General features: G+C 39.7%; 1 protein-coding gene and 1 long non-coding RNA gene across 2 annotated transcripts; both read right to left on the reverse strand.

Moving 5' to 3' along the window:
- Positions 1–11,939, reverse strand: vamp3 (vesicle-associated membrane protein 3 (cellubrevin)). Its single transcript, XM_031323603.2, has 5 exons — positions 11,811–11,939; positions 4,354–4,432; positions 2,810–2,968; positions 1,740–1,791; positions 1–1,528 (listed from the first exon to the last, which is right to left on the reverse strand). Coding segments are annotated over exons 1-5 (309 nt in total). The 5' UTR covers positions 11,813–11,939; the 3' UTR covers positions 1–1,511.
- Positions 11,940–17,910: 5,971 nt separating this feature from the next.
- LOC116067243 lies at positions 17,911–18,836 on the reverse strand. The gene is made up of 3 exons (XR_004109159.2): positions 18,764–18,836; positions 18,530–18,668; positions 17,911–18,421 (listed from the first exon to the last, which is right to left on the reverse strand). It is a non-coding gene; the product is annotated as an uncharacterized LOC116067243 (long non-coding RNA).
- Positions 18,837–19,429: the final 593 nt, after the last annotated feature.

A 19,429-nucleotide genomic window follows, 5' to 3' on the forward strand; every position in this document is an offset into this window, starting at 1 on the left:
TTGTTTATCTCATTAAAATACATTTATTTTAATAGAGTTGGAGGCAACAGAATGCAATCATCCAGTGTTGGTATATAACACTGTCATTGCCCAACAAAGTTTTTCTCTACACTCAAGAACGCATGATGCTGAGCAGCAGTGATCTCCAAAACAAAAAATACTATACAGTCTCCTTAAGGTTAGATCTACATATATTACAAAAAGCTATTGTTAGAGGCATAATAAAACTAAAATATCACATGTGAGAAGTACTTTGCATCAATCAAGTGGGACAAATGACAGTATGACTAAACAGAAGAGTTTATTAAAGGCTAATGAGTTCAGCTGAATAAGCAAGCAATATAGTATTTGTTTGGACAGTTGGAGCATTCAGAAGGCACTACTTTTACTGGCTGGTATATATGATCAATAAGGCGTGGCTGTATTTTGGCTGTTCTCCATTGGAGAAACCTATTAAGGCATCTGTCTAATACTACATTTTCTTATTTTTTTGTGCTTGAATATATCACAAAAAGGCAAACTTTGTAGCACGTCCTTGAGAACACCTGCTTGAAACAATATGCCACAACCCAGTGTAGCACAAAGTGTAGTAAACTTCGTAGCAGTTTCTCTAGCCTTACGTAGTTGTAAGGCTGTAGGTCTTAACATAAAGGCACTTATCTAAACACAAGTTTATACTAGTTTTTACTGTCCTACCTGAAAGGAAGATGGACAATGACAGGTATGATCAGGTGGTTCAACAGTGTGTTACTGGTTAGCTTATTTGTTGCCGGGTGACCAATGAAATTCCTCTTAATTCAATGTGTTGGAAAGGGGCATCTCTTCAATTATATGCAGGGTTACTAATACTATGTTAGCTAACACAGAACAGCATATCCTCAAAGGCACTTCTTTTAGGCTGGCACACAAAATCAATGGCTATTAATAAAACATAAAAAAGTCAATATCAATTGAGGAGAGTTTACAACAACATTCTTCACGTTATGTCCTGAGGTTGATGTATGTATGTACATGTACGCGCGCGCGTGTGCGTGCGCGTGCGCGTGTGTGTGTGTGTGTGTGTGTGTGTGTGTGTGTGTGTGTGTGTGTATGTGTGCTTTGTCACACATTCTAAGAGGATTCATTTAAACTTTTAAATATGTTTTGGTTGAGATTGAGTTAAATTGTCAACCAGTTTCTTTATGTATGTTTCTGTTTTCTTTGGCAAGTGCAATGGAATTCTAGTAAGTGTAAAGATGTCTGGTATGATTTAGTAATGCAGGGTAAAACTCTGGTATTGTGACAATCCTTTACTCAGAACACCCACCCACACCCACCCACACCCACCCACACACACACACGCACACACACAGGGCAAACCAGGCCAAGGAATGAAGACCCCTGCCAGGAGAAAAACATTGTGAAGCACAGTAGCCAGAAATCACGTGACATCTTCCTTGGAAATATTAATTATGTATGTTGCTCCTCTCCTCTTCTTCATCGTTTCCTTCACTCCTCCTCTTGTTGCTGTTTTAGGAGTAATTCCAAACTGTGAATGAAGAAGGGAGGAACTTTTTAGATAAAAGACTTATTAACATCAACAATCCAGATCAAACTGAAATCTCTGTAAAATAATTATAATTACACTTTAAAGTAAGGGCAATGAGCAGTAATTAATTGAAAATCAGAGATTGTTTTGAGCATCTGAAATAACACAAACTGAAACGAGAAGCTTGTCCTACCACAGGCTTGATACTCACTAACAATGATGATGATGATGATCACTATGACAGCTATCAGAATGGCCCACATCTGCAAGGGGTAATGGTACAGCAAATTCAGTGCCACACACATTAACTTCTATGACTGACAGAAGTCTGTCATCATTTGTAAAACCTTTTGTTTAACGATATCATTTTTGTTTGTTTCACTTTAGTTCACTATTATAAGTGGTATGTGTACATAATGTATGTTGTGTAGTCAAATTAAACTATTAATTGGGTGAAAATGTTGGTAGGATAGGATTGAAGTCATTTATCGAGAGTATTCTCTCCTATTGTATGTAATGTCTGGTATGGACATTCAAAAATCACCCATAGGAATAAATAGGGGAAGATTGTTAAAACCTGTGGAAAAATCATTGGTAAGCAACAGGTAGACCTGAACGAACTATATCTGACCAGATTGGCACAGAAGGCAGACAAGGTTTGCATGGATACAACCCATCCACTGTCAGTGGAGTTCAAGCCGCTCCCATCTGGTTGTAGATATAGATACCCTAACGTAAGAACCAACCAAGCAAAAAACTCATTCATTCCCATGGCAATAACCCAATTAAATAAGATGTGGGGAGGGGTATGACTGGAGGAGGAATATATGTGAAGTACTATGCAGTAGTTTCATTTATTTATGACATTAGGCCTTTTAGGGAAGTGTAACATACTCCTTTTTACTGTATTCTATTTAGATATTAGATATTTAGATGGATTATGTGTCAATATGCCTGTACTGTACAACAAATTGCCTCTCGGGGACATTCAAAGTTTTCTAAGTCTAAGTTTTAAACTACCACTTTGGCACTTTTGCACTTTTCACTTAATGACTTGTGTCCTATTTTGTCATTGTATGAATGTCGTGCCTGTCTGTAACTTTGTGTCGTATTGACACGCCATTTAAGAAGAGGGTTTTTTTCAAGGCCAATATAAGTTACTGGACTACTTCCAGTCTGGAGACTTCTAGTATGGAGTTCATTTTAGATCAGTTAATAATTTGTCTTTCCAGTGGCAAAAGGGGTGTGGGTTTTTTTTGGGACCAAACTGTGTTTAGGCACCTTGCAGTTCTTCCACCAGTACTTCCTTTTCAGCTTAGCAGCACTGGTTTCAAACTGGGAGGCTCCAGCCTGCAGTGCGTCGGCTCTGTCATCCAGTTCAGACAGCTTCTGGTCACGTTCCAGCACTTTGTCCACGTTAACACGCATAATATCCACCACCTACTCACACACACAGAACAAAAGATTTGGTTTATTGTCAGTACTTTTTAAAAGACTGTCCCTTGGTGTACTGTATCTGAATGTTAGGTAATCCTTACTAGTCCTCGTTGAAGATCAAGCACTGCCTTAATTAGCTATTTTAGAATTAATACATTGGAAATGCACATATATACTGTACATTCAGAATGATGACATCGATGCTGTAAATAGATGCTTGAGTAACCTCGAACAATGTTACCTAACAAAAAAACAACATATATAGGGAGATCACACCTCACTGTAAAAGGTAAAAAAAAGGTAATACACACTTCTTCTTAATGACAGTTAGAACCAGACAGGCATGCATGTGCGTGTGCACAGACAGTATTGCAAACTACACATAACCCATATGTTCCACTGATCCACAAATCTCACAATTGCCCCTCCTCTCAGACAGACTGGCAGCTGGTGGAGAGAAGTGTGCAGGCCCATGCAGGTCTTACATAACCATGGTAGCAGTGATTATATAATTCTCTGGCAGCCAATCGGAGGCTTTGTGTGTGACATGGTAAGAGGAAAGTTCTGTTTAGGAGGGGCTAACATGAAGAGGGCCACAAATGAGAAAGAGAACAGTAACGATTAAGAACGAAACCACAGGGGGAGTGAGACTTAGCAGCCACTTTTTCCTGATTGCGTCACTGACGTAGTTTTGAATATCAATTTTCTCTGGCATGTGAGCTGACATGTGGAGGAGGAGCACATTGTGGTGACTCATGACACTGCTGCCAGGGGTTATGCAATCTCTGCTCCAGACAGACATTAAGGAAAAAGGGAGTTAAGGCACTGACACAACAAGGAGACCGTCGGCTGTCGGTCCAAATTGGGACTGTGAGCGACCGTGAGCCCTAGTTTTTGCGGCGTGTCCCGCACCGTCGCCACACGTCGGCTTTCGTCTGCCTTTTCGTCGGCCGAATAGCCAATCAGATGTTGTAACAGATCTGATTGGCTGTTCCGCTTGAAAAACGGTAGTGAAGAAAGCAAAAAAAACGACTGAAGAGCGCACTCAGAAGGCTCTTCTCATTTTTCATCTCATCTGATCAATCCTGACCTAATTTCCTTTTAGAATGACATACAGTAGATTACCGCTGCCTGCTGGTATGGAGAGTTATTTCCTGTCACGCAGGCGCAGAACATAGGTGGTAGTTGGCCGTCAGTTTTAGTCTTCGCGGTGTGTTCAAGCACAAATTTTTTGGCCAAGACAAAGGCCACGTACGGCGACATAAGGCGACGCCACAGTCGGCCTGCGTCGCCACTACTTCGTGGCCGTCAGCTTGGTGTGTCAGGGCCTTTACACAGAGCGGCTGGAGATGGAGCGAGAGAAGGCAATAATCAGAGACGTATCATACCTCATCCACCTGGGCCTGGGTCTGCTGCAAGCGCCTGTTGCCTGACGCTGCACCAGAACCTTCTGGACCGGCTGCTGACCTGGTGAAAATGATGAAAATTAAGTGTAGATATTAGCCTTCTGTGAGATTACACAAAAAAAAGATTTTGCATATCATGTTACTTAATCTGCACCTAAACTATTAAGACACATATGACTAATAACAGCTGGTGATAAGCGGAAGCAAACTGGTCTATCCCATAGCTATATAATCCCTGAACACAGTCAAACCACTGTGACCGCAATCAGTATGATTGACCAGACGGTTCGCGGCGACCATGCGTGCCGTCCGCACCGCCAAAGACCACGCTGAACACTAGAAGCATGAAACCCGTTTAAGAGTAACATGACGTCATGCACCCAACCCCTCTCAAACCGCAAACATGCCTCTGAATTCTTAATTTCCTGAAGCTTGTTCTGTCATAACAACTTGGGAAGATTGTTTCTAAACAAGGACAAACATATAAACCATGGTAACTGGAACAAGGAAATTATACTGTTTGCTTTATTTATTTATTTATGGGTTTTAGATTTGATATGTATCCTTGTCCCTATTTTCCTTGGTCCCTACAAACCTTTTTACAGTGGTTACCTACTGCCACCATCTGGCATGAGACAGTATTGCTCTGCAATGATCACACTTTTCTTAACAAAGACAATAGCTAACTGAAAGTGGGAGGATGGGTTGAAGGCGTTTACACCAAACTGTAGGGATTATTCAGGATTTATAATGCCTCAGTAAAAGAGACAAGTGTGGCAATTTACACCACCTGCTTAGACTCTAAAAGACAGCCAAAACAGCTGCAGATGGATCACTTGATTCTGATTGGTCAATTACAACATTCTACGATCTGTTATTTCTGAATGGCAGCCCGCTGCTATGAATAACGAACCGTTGCAAGTTCTGATCATAGACTCTGGAACACCATTTTAAATCAAGAAAATCATTTTTAAAATCACAATTTTGTGTTAAATTATTGATGTCTTCAGTAAGTAGCCGTGCAATAAGCAGGATAATGAAAAGCGAGCGGGTCAATATTGGCCTATCATAGACATATTGGTTACATCGTATATGTTGTTGGATATGAAAGTTTTTTTTTTACAGAACGTATGCTTGGGAGTGATTAGGAATTGGTGTCATTAGGTTGTTTGTCCAGCAGAGCGTGGTCAGCAATTGACGGATACTGAACATACAGTACTGATGTTTATTTAGCTATTTATTTTTATTTAATCTTTATTTTGTCAGTGTTCATTTCTGGTTATGTATAATAATTAGAGCCCGACCGATAAAGGATTTTTAAGGCCGATATCAATACAAATATTTGGTGATTTAAAAATCCGATATTCCGATATATATCAGCCGATATATATATTTTTTTAAAAATCCAGAAACGCGTAACAAAACCTAAACAGATTTCCCTAACATTAGTTATTTATGAGTCCTCACTAAAATAATATGATAATGCAGTTTAGAAATTAACCTGTTTGTTTTATTGTCACAAGAGAACAGAGGAATATCAAAATATATATTAACGTTCTGATAAATAAAATGTATAATAATACAAACTTAAGATATGAAACTCAAAGGGTTAAACACGAGTGTTGCCAACAGAGACGTTGTAGAGCGCCCTCTTGTGGACAAACTATGCAACACCAACACTCGTAACATGGTTTCATCCGTTTTTATTTTATTTTTTAAATATTCATTTATTATAAATGCCGATACCGATAGTTTGGAAAATGTCTAATATCGGCCCGCCGATATATCGGTCGGGCTCTAATAATAATGTTAAATATTCTTTCAAAAGTCAATTGTTTAAGAAAGCAGCCTTCCGAGTAGGCCTGTCACGATAACAAATTTTGCTGGACAATAAATTGTCCCAGAAATTATTGCGATAAACGATAATATTGTCGTTCTGAGACCATTTTCATCTAATATAATGATAATGGCATAATAATGCAGGGACACCTTTTCAAAGATCAATAAACTTTTATTTCTAAAGAATATTTAACACTGAACTGGAAGACATTTTAAATAACCACAATATGTCTTTGATCTCCTTTAGTATGTCGTCTTTCACGCTGTTGTACAGTTGTGCAATTGCCATTTGTTCTCCCAGGCAATTCGTACTGGCTGTCAAATGTTTGCAGCATTCGTCGAGTGTTTGTGCAATAGACTACAGACTCTGTACTACATTTAACAATAATTTATTAAACACTAAATATTACATTTAAATAATATATAATTAATAAATGATATCTATCTATATGTGACTATCTGCCACATGGCAAGTAAATGTTTGTATCAAAATAGTTCTGTTTTTCAGTCTTCATTTTGGTGAAGGTGCAGCTACTTTCTTCTGCTCCTCTGCTGTCTGCAGGTCGGAGCTTCGCGGGGGCGGGCAACGCCCACACCCACACCCACACCCACACCCAAACACTGGCGCACACACAAAAACTGGTGCACACACCAGACGCCAGCCACCACGTCACTTCTGTTTACTGATAGCTATTGTTTACCTCAGGCTAATTAATTAGCTAGTAAGTGGCGATTTTTGGCAGCCAGCCTTCCAAAAGAAAGCACAATGAAATTAAATAACCGATCATTAACCGTTGACCGACAAGCAGGTAACGGAGTCTCAGTTCACCATCTGGGAGCCTCTGACACACTTTCCGCACTCCGTGTCCGCGGACAGCTGTAGGCTTGTACCGGTTAATGTTCTGTGCATTGTCGGACACATGCAGCCACTTTCCTGAAACCGCTTGCGAGACTGACAAGTCCACAGTGGTGTGTATGTCCGAGCCTGTCTCCACCGCCTCCACCTGCAGGTTGTCAACTGTGTGCTTTGGAATGAAAGGGAGAAAACAGGACGCCGAGTAACACGCCGGATATCGCTCATAACTTTTATTTTTTTGACGGCGCTTTAACTGCAAAGTGCTGTGGGAAACCCTGCTCCAACAACTAGCGTTTTCTCTGTCTCTCTCTCTCTCTCCGCCAGGAGTCCCGCCTCCACACACAAAGACCATGCGACTGACAAGAGGGTTCACTCCTCGTTACACTAAGGAACAGAGAGTGGTCATCCAGTCTCTTTGGTAGAGAGAGAGAGAGAGAGAGAGAGAGAGAGAGAGAGAGAGATTTTTTTTTAATCGTGCGATTAATTGATTTATTGACTATCGCGACAGACCTACTTCCGAGTACCTTTGCGTAGTCATAACGGTGCACAATCCACATTTCCATCCCAGCTAATAATTGGCCTTTGGAATTAAAATAGCCCCACATCATCACATCCCCTTCACCATACCTAGAGATTGGCATGTAGGCTACTTTCCATAAGATCATCTCTCAATGCAAATCAAACCAGCTATCAGGCTAACCGACATAAAACCATGCCAATCTCTAGATATGGTGAAGGGTATGTGATGGTGTGGGGCTATTTTAATTCCAAAGGCCAAGGGAACTTTATCAGGATGTGTAGTATCCTGGATCCATGAAATAACTGGCCTTTAAAAATAAAAATCTGCCTGCCTCTATGGGAATTTAACATAGGGGTGTACTTACTTATGCCCCCTGTATTTTAAGGAAGAACATTTATTTATTTACGATACATTATTCATTCACAAAGAAAATTGGTGTCCTTAAAGATTGGATTTTTTTAATTAAGGCATTAAGATCAATTTGCAAAAGATGATTTTTTTTATTCCTCTCTTTAGTCAACTTTAGCATGGGTGTCCTAATTTGTTCACATGACTGTGTGTGTGTGTGTATATATATATATATATATATATATATGGCTGCTGTATCAGTAATCAGTGAATTTTCCCCCTGTAAAACTGGTATCGGTCTCATAAATCCCATATTTGTTGGGTTATAAATTAAACCCCTTCAGGATGATTCAAGACCTGCAACACCTTGTCAGAGTTTAATTTGCAGTAATGACTTGCTTGCTCTACATTATGCAAAACAATTAGGCTATTGTAAATAGCAAGCAGGCACACCCATGCATACTAAAATACAAACACAAGGTCCGCAAAACCTTTTAAAAGATCCCTTATCATCCCTTGCGGCAAACAAAGCTATAAATTAAATTGCTTCTTGGTACAAAAATTAAAAGGGGTGATAGAATGCAAAACCGATTTTACCTTGTCATAGTTGAATAATGACAGTTTAGTGGGTAACTAGGACATACATAGAACCTCAAAATCCCATTGACACCTCTTTCCTCTGCAAATCTCACAATTTGAAACTGCCTCTGAAAACGGGCAAATCTCAACGAGCCGCCTAGTTGACGTCAACTCGGCGGCTCCTCCTCATTTGGCTCTAGTCTCTATCTTTGTCACGCCCAAACATTTCCATAGGCCACACCACTGATCTGAGATCAGGTAGTCTTCTGAATAGGTCGCGCAGATCTCAGAAATTGTATACATTGTTCATCTGCTATTTTACCACTAAATTCACTTCTGAGACTTTTTTATGCGAGAAATCAACTATGTAGAGGTCAAATATGGGCCGTTTTAAGAAAATTGATGGCTAATTGCAAATTTTGTCAGACTGTGTGTCAGAGTTCAGCGGCCGGTGCTGCCTGTGTTGCTGCCTCGCTGCCCGGCCTGCCTTCCTTCACAGACCCCGGCCTGCTGTGAGGTAGATGGAGCTCCGTCACGGCTGGCAGCCCACGGCACTCCATACCCGCGCAAAGTCACCGTTTTTTGGGTTAATGGACTACCAAACGCCGCTGCCCTGACAGAGCTCCAGGGCCTGCAGCTCCTCTCTTCCTGCTAAATGGCCGGTGTGTGTGAGTGACAGCGCGGTCAGCGAGCTTGTTACGCCAGCAATCTCTTACCGCAGGTTCCAGTTAATCTTACAATGTGTGTAATTATAATGTGTTGAGTTATTTAAACAAACGATCGGGGAAATAAACGCCTCTTGTCCACGAGTCTCATTGATAGAGCCTGCGGCTGGATGGAGCTCTATCAATGAGAGCTAGCTAGCCTCCTCTTAGAATTCCTCTGAAATTCACAAAAATTCATTAAATTGAAATCGGACACCATTGTTAGCTTTATAAGACCTTGGGGTAGATGTTATGTAAGTGGCGTGACGAAATATAGCTACTCTAGTTGTGTCGGCAGCTGGCAGCCAACCCCGAGTATTCCAGTAGTCCAGTACCCAGGGAAACGGTGACTTTCACTGGGTATGGAGGTTGCCGCTTTCTCGTCAGACTGTGTGGCTAAAGTCCGACACGTCTTACCAAATTTGCAATTAGCCATCAATTTTCGTAAAACGGCCCATATTTGAGCTTTATATAGTTGATTTCTCGCTTAAAAAGTCTCAGAAGTGAATTTAATAACGAAATAGCCCGACAAACAATGTATAACTTTGCAGTGTCTGAAATATGAGACCTGCTGTCTCGTCTCCAATGTGTTTCTATGTGGTTCGCTCAAACCAATCAGTGTGCAGCTCATCTAAATATTCATGAGCATACCATATTTGGAAGAAAAGCTCTTGTTCCAAATAGAGCCATATTCACAGGGTAGTTAAGGGCCTAATAAAATAGCATTCGGGCAATTTTCAGCCCAACCAATGTTACATACCCTATTAGGAGACCTTAAGGAACAGTGTAAAATACCCTATATAATCATTCTATCACCCCTTTAAAATATCTGATTTATATTTAATCAAGGAATGAAACAAAAGTGAGAGCTAAAAAGGGCCAAAGACCCTGATGACAAGCAGTACCAATCCTCACATCATCTTTCTCATTTCTCCTGGTATTACAGAAAGAGGGGCCTTCTTAGTTTCAAGATTACACCATTAAATATGTTTATGAATATAAGGAAGCAGAGTGCAGCAATAATAAAGGATGTATTTCCATATATTCAAGCCAATTACTCCATCCACTCTCTCCAAACTACCCAAGCCTTATGGGCCAGAGCAAGCATACCATCAGCGCTTTGGTTTAGAATCAATGTGTTGTGGCCGGGTTAGCTCAGTCGGTAGAGCAGGCACACATATATAGAGGTTTACTCCTTGACGCAGCGGCTGCGGGTTCGACTCTGACCTGCGACCCTTTGCTGCATGTCATTCCCCCTGTCTTTCCTTTCATGTCTTCATCTGTCCTCTGGAAATAAAGGCCTAAAAATACCCAAAACAATAATCTTAAAAATAAAAAACACTATATGTTAACAATCCTGACGTACACTGCCGCCTACAAGGTCAGGAAACAAACCTATTTGACCAACAGCCGGTTGATCATACAACCTGGCTGCCACAGAGCAGAGTGGCTGAGAGAGAGTGTAAACATCACAGATCAGTTAGAGATAGACAAACATCTGTCAGTATTTCAGACGCGACTGCAGGTGCGCCCGTTTAAATATAGCATAAAAGTGAAAGATAGCTCACTTACATTCCAGACAACAATTAAACTAAACACAAAATGCATTTAAAAAGAAGGATTTAGATAAAAAACGTATTACGTTTTCATTTATTTTGTGGAAACGTTTTTTAGTCAAAGGTGAAACAACACAGATATGATGCTATAGTGGGACTTGCCATGCCCGCCCTATTAACTTCAGAACTCGCACTGGTACATGACTCCTCCTCCTTCCTAATATTCCTTGATGGAAAATATGGAAATAAGGGAATTTGATTTGGCTTGCGCTGTGGCATTGTAACATGACCAAAGTTCGATAAACAATAAATGAAAAAAATAAACATCACGGAGTCCTAGTTACACCACTTTAATAAACGGTACCCTCTTATTTATACAATTATTGACTAACGTACTGATAGCAAAATGTACGTAAGTCATAAATACATTTCCTACTGTTAAATTGACATGTTACCACTAATTACTTGTAACGTTACTTTGCTCAAATTGTAGTTAAGCCCAATTACAGTTGAACTATTTAAAACCACAGCTGAACTACGAAATTTGACTGAATGTATACACGCATGGACAGATATTTATGGTATACACGTAGTTAGTTCTCTCTCAACCCATTAATATAGCTAACTAACGTTATATCTATGAGGTCAACAAAACAGAGGAAAGGCTAAACTAGCATAGCGTTAAAGCTCATTGGCTAACACTAATATTCAACTGCGGACGTCATACAAGTCTGTCATCTACAGCAGCATGCTTCCTTTAATTGTCTACTTAATTAAAGTTAGCAAATGTGGACGTTAACAGTTTGTGTTGGCCAAAGTTACCAAGCTCTAATGTAACGCTGCGATAGCTAGCTAGCTTTGCTAAATCTCAACCCGTGCTAGCACTTGTTGCGTGCTAGCTAGTTGCAAAGTTTTGGGCGTTGCTTTTTTTCTGTGATCCAGTGTCACCAAAGTACCCGGAGGCTGGTATGTTAGGCAGGTTTGACCGAGTAACATTTGATTTTTAAAAACGTATAGTATAAACGTGATAGACTTACATTGTGAAATGAAATGTCTTTGAACGACAACGACGCTGTTTCTTGTCTGTAAGCTAAAGCTAAAGTGTCAAGCCGTAACAGTTACTGCCGTGGTTTGCTGCCTTCCCGTGCTATCGGAAATGGGAAAAGTCATACGTATGCAAACGACCGATGAGTAATGTACTAAATAAAACCAGTAAAGTGAGAATTTTCTTTTTTACTCATTGTATCAAGATGTGATGGCAATTTATATTATGATAATAAAGTCCATAGAATAACTTTTAGCACAATTAATATACAAAAAATTAATTTTAAGCCTATTTCTGATTGTATTATTCCTTATTCACCGTGTAATCATGCACAATGTAACACTGTGCTACTAAATAAAATATCATAAAATAACCGGCTCATGTTATCTGGTCCGTTTTGTTATTAGATTAGAAAGTATTAACATGTACTACTTGAAGTGTACAAGGGTAAGCTTACGGTGAGAACTGAAGGCAGCATTAAAGAGGCAGTAGGCTAGTCTGTCGCCCTTGTCAACGCAGAACATTAAATTCAAAACATCAACATCAAAGGGAGCTTTTACTTGAAGATATGGAAATATATAAGATTTGTCATTAAAATAGAAGAGTAACGGTTTAAATATGTCTAGTGTGCTTCTATTCATTCTATTGGTCAACTGTCCAGTAGATATGCGAGCGAGGAAAAAGCGACCATCAAAGCCCGTGATCATCATGTGACATAGGAACCTGATGGGAACAAAAACTTTACATTGTACATTTTTAAAGTTAGGAGCATTCCTCGACACGTATTTCACAACTGCAATAGAGGAACACTTCGTTATTTTAAATAGTCCACATGGGCAAAACATATTTCTGTAGATTTAGTTCTTCAAATGTGAAATAGACTACATGGAGAAAGAAACACACTGCTGGACCACTGTTCTTGATTGTGTGCATTCCTCCGACTTATAAATAGAAACAACACAGAGGACAATGATATTCTTTGTTTCACAGAACATGAAATAAATGCTACAGGTTGCAGGTCAGGACACGATCTGAGCTATTTTCCTGGCAGTGAGTGAGTTGTTAAAGCCATTAATCAGTGGGTTAGTGCTAATTCCCTGGATTGTTTTAATTAGATGGACTACTAATACCAACATTATAACAATAACAAAACATACAAGACACACAGGTCCACATTGCAGAAGAGATGACAAACTTGTTTACAACCCTCTGAAAAAAAATGTAAACTCCCATGATTAATTTTGTACACACTATGTGACAGCATTAGCAAGTGATTACAGTGAACAGTGATTAAAATGAGTTATAAGAGCATTGAAGCTGTTCATTGTGGCCCAATCTTACGAAGACCCTTAATGTTACAGTCCTTAAATTACCCAGCCATATCATTTACTACAAAATGAGACAAAATGAGCCAACATGCATAGGCCTACATTAATTTAAATGTCCATATAAAGCTTCCTGTTGAAAATGTATAGTTTTTACTTAACGTGCACAGAAGTGTCATGGTAGGTCGAATAGATTTTTAAATGTTAGTTATAACATACTACTAAATTAATTTAATATTGATGTACTTTTTAAAATCTTACAACTTTAAACTCTTTTTAAAATTGTACAAGTTGTACAAAATTGAAACAGAGTTTACAAGAAATTCTCAATTAAATGTTCTTACATACTGGACACCTACTTTTTTTTTCTATTTCCAACTCAAAAGTCACAGTTACTGAGCTGTAACAAGTAACAGTATCAAGTACTGAACCTAAAACAATAACAACTAGAGGTAACGTATAAAACAATCTTTATCACAGTTTTTAATATTATAACTTAAACAAAAGAAAAATAAGCATGCAAGTTAATCCTTGAAACAAATCATCTTAATTGAATAATTCCTTTGTTCAAAGGTTAATATTAGTACTTTATATTTTATATTGATAGTGTATTGGTAATTGTAATGTTTTTCATTGATATACAATCAATCATAGTTTCCCTTGGTACCAGGATGCTTTTGGGAAAGCCGAGCTTCCCTCGACCCAACAACAACATGTCGTCTTGTGCTCTCCCTCTTGGCTACATCCCAGATCCTTCATCCACTACGGCTTCCCCTCCAGGGCTCTGCTACAAGACAAAAGTGTTTTTAAGGCATAGGTGTTGTAATGGCTTCATTCATAAACATCTTTTTGTAATATGACTTACAAAAAAAAAAAAAAAAAAAAATGAAATTAAGTTTAGATTCAAAGCCAAACTACATCTTACATGGTTTATTTCTTTGTGAGCAGCACCTCCATTATACAGCAGGCTGGAACTCTCCTCCTATAAAGAAGTTGTTTTATTTTTTTATTTTTTTTAAACAAAGTACATAATACACAACAATACCAAGCTGTGATTGCTGATAATATCCATGAGGTCTCTCTTAAAAAACTAAATTGGTTTATGGCATGACTTTATGTGAAACAAAGGAACAACATAAAAGTCCTGCAACATGACAGAAATCCTCCTCGATCACATTCCACCTCTCTACTGGCTTTTATGCTGGTTACTTGATATTTGCAGCAGGTGCACTAAGTAACAAAGTTGATGTTAATGGCCTGCCTTCACTCTGTCTTCTCATTGCAAGCCTGGTATGTAGGAACACAGTAATGGTAAACGCCTGAGTGATTTGCATGATTGAGTTACACCTTATCCCTGTCGAACAGAGGAGTGCTTCTAAACCCTTGAGTCAAAGTTCTGGACATGGTCTTTATTCATTTCATTTGGCTAGAATCTCCCTCTGTGCAGAGACTCAGCTATTCAAACAGAGTGACGGCCCCCTTTTACTGTAATTGAAACCTTCCTGTTGACATCGTCTATAGTTAATGAATTCTACTTGTTTTGAAAAATGAGAACTTGCAGAGAGTAATTCTAAAGATTTTCAGTCTGAATACTTCTAAAATAATCAAATTGTGCTTTGAAATTTACTGGTTTTTTTACTGTGTTTTAGTAAAAAGCTTGACCTGAGTAAGTTTGAAAGGTAACATTGAGATAAATTAATAGAAAGAATAAAAAGTATGTTAGTGAGGGCTAGAATAGGACTGTATTTAAACTTCACTGTAGCTGATTCTGGTTTTGTACAAAGTATGTAATGAGTTACATTACAGAGATATAATTTGTAAACATAATTGTGTTCCTCCCAAACCTAAAGACAAATGAAATTCACTACTTTCCACTTGTCCCAAAAATAATATAAGATAATATCTATTATGTAGCAATTCCAGGTTTTTAACCTGGAAAATAACAATGACTAAACCCTGGTTTATCAGAGTGACAGCTATGCATCCTCAGCTGCTGGTTGAAGGATTTACAAAAAAACAAACAAAAAAACATATGTAAAAATCTATTTTCAGGTAAATGTTTGTTATACAGAACCATCTATTGACATCAAATGTAAAAGACAGACCAAATAACTTACATATCCTACATCTTCTGCTTCCATCAGTTCTCCAGCCTCGCTGACCTCTGAGCTGCAGCCTCCAGGAAAACACTCGGATTCACGCTTATCTCTTATTTTTTGTAGGAAGTCCGTCGCTGTCGATTTTCTCAGCAGCGCTATCGCATAAACAGGTGACACACAGATGCATTAATTTCCCATCAGATAATAGCCGAGAGGTTGCATTTTCTTATGAGCTTTCAGTCATGCTGTGTAATAAAAACATCTCACCTCCCTGGCAGATGTAGGGGATCATGAGCATCATAGTCAGCAGTGTTGCAGCCATCTCCTCATGCAGACTCTTCATCTCTCACACACTTGAATGTTGTGCCCCCTTGCAGCTCCTGGCACTTTGTGTTTGTCACCTGAGAAATCCCTATGCCCACCACCCTCCTAGCTTCACTTCCATGGGGACAACAGACATTGGATGGATTTGTACTGTATTACAAGTCAGCAGTGGGAAGGGAACAAATGTGTGAATGTGTGGAGAACGCACATAATATCTGTAGTGTGTGTGTGTGTGTGTGTGTGTGTGTGTGTGTGTGTGTGTGTGTGTGTGTGTGTGTGTGTTTGAAGAGTGCAAAGTCCCCAGAATAGATTTTGGTTTGGAAAGAGTTTAACATTTTAAAGATGTATTTCAAATGTTCAGCATTTTTATTTGCTGTGGTGAGTAACTTTTCTTGCATGATGTGTTATGATTCACTATGATTCACTGACAGGGCGTAAGAGCAATAGAGAAAAAATGTAACTACCACAGTTGTATTCAAGTACAGTGGATAATTTCAGAGTTCAAGTAATGGAGCTTTAAACAATGAAATAATTATCAGAATATCCTCGTGTGAAAAATGTATTCAGTGCCTGTACTTGTGTTGAATGGTCTGCAAATCATGCCTTCTATGTGATTGTCCAGTTAAGTGAAAAAAGCAAAACGTGTATGCTTGATGTTGCTGCCACCTAGAGGTGTATATATATATATATATATATATATATATATATATATATATATATATATATGTGTGTGTGTGTGTGTGTGTGTGTGTGTGTGTGTGTGTACACACACGACATTTACTAAAGTATTCAAACCTTCATGAGTAACGTCTAATTCCTGTTCAGCATAGAGAGTCAAGTTATTTGAGTATTTTTTTAGTAGCCTATATTATCTTAATATGAGAATGTTTTCCTAATAAAAATATATAGAAACACAACAAATGCTAAATTTGATGTCAGTGTACACCACTGGTTCCTAACCCTACACAGCCAAACTTTTCTTTTTTGATTGATTTTCAACTGCCATGTAACTTTTTTATTTTAATTAGCCTACATTCCATGATGTTATAGCCTGACATCGCCAGACCAAATCGCAAATGCGAGTTATCTGCCAGAGCAAAGCTTAAAACCTAGCTTTTAGCAGCCTGCCAGCTGCCACTCAGTCTCCGGCTGCAGCACAGGCTTTGGCCTAAGACTCGGCCACTGGTGTGACTGCTGCAGATCCGGGGCTTCAGACTCCACGCCACGGTCTTTCCCTGCTAATATGCTTCCCCTCCCGTCTGCACCTCTTCATACAGGCCCAACTCATCACTACCACCTGCCCAGCAGCACCGTGAGGCAGGCGAAAACAAAAAGGAAGGTCGCGCCTACAGCTGCGACACCGCCGGCTGTGAAGCAGCGATCCCAGCTTCTACCTGCCCCACCCTCGGTCCCCCCCCCAGCTTTTCAGCTGGCTGCTCCACCCACGGCCCCTCAGCTGGTGATGCTGGGCCCAATTACTTCCCAGGGCCGTGCTTTGTTAGCTCCACAGGCCCTGGGTGTCAGCATGCCCTCTGTCCCTCCTGTTCCTGTTCCAGTTCCTGTTCCTGCTCCTGTACCTGCCATAGACTGACTGTAAGCTGACCCGACATGTAGCCTACTGCATAGGCTAACGCATGTAAAAAATGCTGGCAGTTCAGGACAGCTGAGACGGGACACAGCCAATACAGGGGCATTGTTTACTGCCCCTCTGTAGAGGCTGTTCCCAAGGAGCAGTGGTTGGAGGAAATTAAAAGAGAAACAAACAAATGATTGTTTATTCCTACCTCCCAACACTCCCACCACCCCCAAACCAGAGGTAGGGAACCTTGACTCTTTTATTTCTGTACATAGTTATGTTATTGCACGTTGTGTTTTATCATAAAGCGTAAATGTTAGAGACTGTTCAATTGTTATGTGTTCTGCGTTGTTTCTATTATTTTTGTTTCAATTGTGAATACAAGTTTGTATTTTTCCCATCAGTTTTCCTACAGCCTAAGTTAACTTTTTATTAAATTAGAGCAGACAAATTTTAATATCAATACTGCAAGTTATAGACACCGCTCTGACAGAAAAAACATTTTTTTTTTAAGGAACACTTGGCAAAAACGTTAAAATATTTTTAAATAGGCTATAATAAAATACATATTGGAGATACAAAAAATATATGATAGAATTTAAGTTTAAATGGGCAACACAAACACTTTTATTCTGCATATTCAAAAACTCAACCTTGCCGGTGTTGAGATTCGAACCAGTGATCCTGACATGTCTTCCTGCTCTAAAAATGCACAAAAATAACTTTTTTTAATTAACAATAAATTATATTATAGTTATTAAAGACTTTAAAATGCCAGAAGACTGAAACAGAGGTGCCACAGAATTTAGTTTTCTCCTCTTTTTCCTCTCGTCTGGTTCCCAGGCTACAATCTTATACGTTACGTAGCCTAATTGTTAAAATGTTAAAGCCGAGCCAGCTAGGAGTCGAACCTAGAATCTTCTGATCGGTAGTCAGACGCGTTATCTATTGTGAGTGGCGTGGCAGGTGCTGGGGACCAGCCGGATGGCACGGCAAACGCAGGGGACCGGCTGGTGGGTTGCGCGGCAGGCGCTACATCAGCAGAACCCGCGCCGAGTCAAGGCCGTCAGCAGCCGTGGCAGTGGGACCAGCGAGTGGGGGAGGTTCCAGGTTGGGGACAGTAAAGTCCTCTACTCCTCTACCTCAGGCTCAACATAGCCTTCATTCTCGGCCACAGACACCTCATCTGTCTCCAACGCAGCCAGTGTGCGTTTGTAGTCCTCCAGTGCACGGCTAGTCTGGTGATACAAATAGGCTAACTCCACCCCAACGAGCTCACCTGAAAATCACAAAAACATAAAACAAACACATCAAACTATATGTAAGTAGATGCAAAACATTTTAATTCAAATGAGATTTTTTTAGACACAAATTAAGTGTAGCCTACCAGTGTATTTCCGTGGAGGTGTGTCCTAGCAGTGATTTATCATCAATGGTAGGCTTTATGAATGAAGCAGAGTTCAGTCTGTGAGTGAGCAATCGTTTTCAAGTGGTGGAGGGGACCCTTCGGTAACTTTGAACTTAACCTGCAGGTTATAAACAGTGTCTATGTATGTCTTGTTAATGCACTAAGCTAACATGACACTTACAATAGAGTAAAAAAAAACGTAAACAAACTTACCAACAAAGTCGAAATCTTCCTATCTTCCTCTGCAGAAACGAAACTTGCCTAAAACTTTCCAGGGAAACGCGCCTCCTCATTGGCTCCATTTCTAGGGACTTATTCGAGCTGTCATTCGCTGGCCGTTGCTCGACACACAGCCGGTCATGGCCCTGCCACTGGCCCAACGGAGCGAAGTGAACTACCGGGAAGAATCACTTTTGTGATTGGTAAGAAATGGCTATGAGATCTCCTTTGATTGGCAAATAATGGAAGGGAGCTTTGGGTTTGATTGGTATGGAAGGGAGCTTTGGGTTTGATTGGTAAGAAATGAAGATGAGAAAGTGGACGAATAAGGTGTCTTGACTCTCAGGATCCTGTTGTAGCTACAGAATGCAGATTTCAGTTCTGCCTCTCAGCGAAACACTAGAATGATATATAATGACACACATATGTCCCTCCTAAGCTTGTGACCTCTCTAACAAAGTATACACACACTATGAGAGTTCAATAGAGTGAGAGAAATAGAAAGTGTTTTGTGTTCTGAGGTTCACACAGGATTCAACTTTCTCTTCTGTCTGGTTTTTATCGGAGTCAGCTGATAAACATATTAACCTACCATACCTGAGCACCAGCTCAACATAATGGGACAGCCGGCCTGCGCATTTACATTTTCATATAGACCCT

This window comes from Sander lucioperca, chromosome 6 (assembly GCF_008315115.2).
Source record: "Sander lucioperca isolate FBNREF2018 chromosome 6, SLUC_FBN_1.2, whole genome shotgun sequence".
NCBI lineage: Eukaryota > Metazoa > Chordata > Actinopteri > Perciformes > Percidae > Sander > Sander lucioperca.

Bases quoted from the DNA above. Each gene is read 5' to 3' on its own strand.
- vamp3 (XM_031323603.2), bottom strand. The intron at 2,969-4,353 runs GTATGATACGTC...GTGTGTGAGTAG, and splicing joins CCCAGGCCCAGGTGGATGAG to GTGGTGGATATTATGCGTGT. The intron at 1,792-2,809 runs GTGCCTAAACAC...TACCCCTTGCAG, and splicing joins ACTGGTGGAAGAACTGCAAG to ATGTGGGCCATTCTGATAGC.